This window comes from Cyprinodon variegatus, unplaced genomic scaffold (genome assembly GCF_000732505.1).
Source record: "Cyprinodon variegatus isolate N-32 unplaced genomic scaffold, C_variegatus-1.0 Scaffold680, whole genome shotgun sequence".
Classification (NCBI taxonomy): Eukaryota; Metazoa; Chordata; class Actinopteri; order Cyprinodontiformes; family Cyprinodontidae; genus Cyprinodon; species Cyprinodon variegatus.
This window is the reverse complement of record NW_015151133.1, coordinates 450,698-454,312: the sequence shown is the minus strand read 5'-3', so window position 1 is coordinate 454,312 and position 3,615 is coordinate 450,698. Positions and strand designations below refer to the sequence as shown.

The 3,615-nt window shown below is 44.7% G+C and overlaps 1 protein-coding gene across 1 annotated transcript; it reads right to left on the bottom strand.

The window, feature by feature from the left end:
- Positions 1-1,427: 1,427 nt before the first annotated feature.
- Positions 1,428-3,334, bottom strand: LOC107097231 (interferon-induced protein with tetratricopeptide repeats 1-like). Its single transcript, XM_015394299.1, has 2 exons — positions 3,190-3,334; positions 1,428-1,969 (listed from the first exon to the last, which is right to left on the bottom strand). Exons 1-2 carry the CDS (start codon positions 3,332-3,334, stop codon positions 1,428-1,430), a joined length of 687 nt encoding a protein of 228 aa, XP_015249785.1.
- Positions 3,335-3,615: the final 281 nt, after the last annotated feature.

The window sequence follows — 3,615 nt, the reverse complement described above, 5'->3', positions numbered from 1 at the left end:
CAACATCAAGAGCCTTAAGGTACTAAGGGCGACTTTTGCTTTCCTTGGAAACGAAACTCGGTACCGAAACAAAACTATTGACCAATGAGGTGTTCCTGCCATCACATGATATATCAGAGTATTTGCTTTCAAAGCCGCTCTGATTGTTATTTGTTTATCATTAAACTGATGAGGTGAAAGAGTTTAATGATATTTTCAGCACTAATATCTCCTTTATTCACCTTAAACAGAGCAGGTGTGACTGAACCTGTCATGATTATACTAAGGTTCAGACCAAAATGCAGAAGACCAAACGTAGATCAGAGAAAAGGTTTAACAGGTTTATTGAAGAGATAATACAGGGAGAAGTGTTGCTCTAAACACCGCTCAACCGGAACTGAAATGTGAGGGGAAGACACAGCGGTTAGTTCAGGCTCAGTGGGAAATTTGACTCGTGAACTTGGAGAAGAGGATTTGGTTGCTGACTCACATTTCCAGAGAATTTGATGAATCCTTGACTCCAGTCTGTATGCTGTAGTTCCAGTGTTTGTCTGATTCGGTGGAGGGCGGAACAGGGTTTACTCAGAATGCTGTTGTTAATAGGTGAACAGAGATACTGACTGCCACTCAGATTTCCTGCGGTACTTGAACGGGTCGTAGTGGAGATTGATCCCTTTCTCAGTGCGAAGCTCAAACGATCTCTTGGGGAAAGTGGATCCAAAACTCCTGTTTGAACCCCAGCTCAGTTTGTAGCTCAGTGGATCCTTCCAGGGAGAGAAGATCCGAAAACTCGAGTTAGCATGATGACTTCCTGCCGAGAGGCAAAAGACAAACAATGTTAAAACTCAGGTTGACAAGAACTCATTTTGACTCAGCAAAACTCAGCTTGGCTAGTATACCCCAAACTGGCAAACACTCTGGCCTCGAGGTAGTGGCAGTCAGCAGCTTAAGAACACTCCGTTAACGAAGTAACCATCAGCAGGTGTGTGAGGAGGTGGACCAGAACCAGGCGCCTCCTGGTGGAGGAAGGGAGACAAACACAGAAAACACAAACTGTCATGAATCGCGGACAGATGGACCCAGTATTCAGGAGAGCCAGTCAGTAGGAAAGTTCAAAAGGTTTATTAAAATAAAACAAAACAAAAGCGGAGCTGTGGCTCACGGACACTGCAGGCGGGGGGGCGGGGCACCACCCAATCTCAGACACTCTAGGGGAGGAAACACAGGTAAGTGACCCCGATAAACTGANGCCCCACACTTTGGGAACCACTGAGCTAACCAATGAGTGTTTGCGTTATATGACTCATCCAATTACACTAGTTTTCACTAGATGTGGATGGAGCCAATGATCTGCATTGGATGGCGCACATGACGTGAAATAAATATTTATAAACATTAAACCAGGGGTAACCAATTGAAAACCAGCGGGGTCTGAATAAAGACAATAATTAACCAGTAAAGGTCCGGAGACATTCGATGTTGTCTCTGCAAATAATTTGGCCCAGCTGGTCTGCAATTCCTGGCTGCATCATCACGGCTCTCTGGAAGAGCTCTGCAGCCTGCAGCTTCTTCTCTTTGTCGAACTTCATCAGGGTCCAGGCCGTCTCAGCATAGACCTCTGGGTGGAGCTCTTCCTCAGGTGGAGCTGAGTATTCTCTCATTAGAGCTTCAACCTTTGACAGGTAATCATGACTCTTCTTATCTTCACCCATAAGATGGTTCAGCCAAGCCAGATTCCCAAAGTTCACCATGAACCAGGGATCGTCATCAGAGTTTTTAAGACGTTGGAAGGTCTCACTGGCTCGTCTGAAGATGCTCAGGGCTTTGTCAGAGGAGCCCAGCTTAAAGTGGATGAATCCCTTTAGGTTGGAGATTTGACCCAGCCAGACGTTTCCCTCATCTGTGCCGATGTCCTCCAGTGCATACCTGAGATATTTTAGTTGGGATTTGGTAGGTTCTAGATCCCAGGTGAAGTGGCACTGCAAGGCCTCTGTAGAATGGATGAGAAAATCACATAAATACAAGAAAGAAGACAAATTATATATGGGATTTTAATTTGGTTTTAACTTCTTGAGGATATGAAGAATTCTTAAGGAGGTGAGAAGAAATTAAAAAAAGAGGAGAGACATTATGATGACAACAGAAACTAAGATCAAACAAAGGTGGGGAAAATAATTGCAGTTGAGAGCTAATCTGTATCAAAATATATCTGAACCAATTAAAACACATAATATTCAAAGGAAAAAGATTAGGAATCAAAATAAATGTGTAACTGTTGTGTTTTTGCTATATTGAAGGGGTTGAAAATAAGTAGCATCAGATGTAGCTCAGCTTCAGTTATCTCTTTACTCTCGTATTCTCCTTCTGTACTTTTCATGCTATTACAGGACATAACATTTTCCCTTTTCCTGAAGCAATTACTTGCATGTAACATTTGAACTGTGTAACCCAGAGCAGAAAGCTAAGTTTGTAAAATTAACAATGCAATAAACCAATAGCAATCTATAAAATTTTGAACGATATTAGCTAAAGCACCAAAAGTACATTATGAATGTCATCGTTGGAATAAAATCACCAGTTTCACTGTTAACCATAACGATTATAGTATGAACATTTAAACCTCTTTTTTTTTCTACCGGAAGTATGTTTAAAATCCATACTTTTTGTATTCATTTGTATTATACTTCAAATTCTTCGCTCTTTGTAAGACACAGCAAGTGTATTTACTTAGCACAATTCCGTAACATGACCATCCATCCATCCATCCATCCATCCATCCATCCATCCATCTTCCGCTCTTCCGCCTGGGTCGGGTTGGGGGGGGGCAGCTTCAGTAGGGAGGCCCAGACGTCCCTCTCCCCAGCTACTTTGGCCAGCTCCTCCGGGGGAATCCCAAGGCACTCCCAGGCCAGCCAAGAAACATAGTCCCTCCAGCGTGTCCTGGGTCTCCCACTGGGCCTCCTCCCAGTTGGATGTGCCTGGAACACCTTACCAGGGAGACGTCCAGGAGGCATCCTAATCAGATGCCCGGGCCACCTCAACTGGCTCCTCTCGATGTGGAGGAGCAGCGACTCTACTCAGAGTCCTCCCAGATGACTGAGCTCCTCACCCTATCTCTAAGGGACAGCCCAGACACACCACAGAGAAAACTCATTTCAATCGCTTGTGTCTGAGATTTCTTTCTTTCGGGCATGACCCAAAGCTCATGACCATAGATGAGGGTAGGAACATAGGTCGACGGGTAAATTGAGAGCTTTGCTTTTTGGCTCAGCTCTCTCTTCACCAAAACAGACCGGTAAAGGGCCCGCTTCACAGCAGACACCGCATCAATCCACTTATTGATCTCGTGCTCCATCTTCCCCTCATTCGTGAACAAGACCCCAAGATACTTAAACTCCTCCACTAGGGGCAGTACATCCTCCCCAACCTGGAGAAGGCATTCTACCCCTTTCCGGCTCAAGACCATGGTCTCAGATTTAGAAGCACTAATCCTCATCCCCGGCACTTCACACTCGGCTGCGAACCGCTCCAGTGAGAGCTGTAAATCACACCCTGATGAAGCCAACAGAACCACAAAATCTGCGAATAACAGAGACACACCTAAGCACTGCATGAAAAGTGGGATTTTCGTCAATA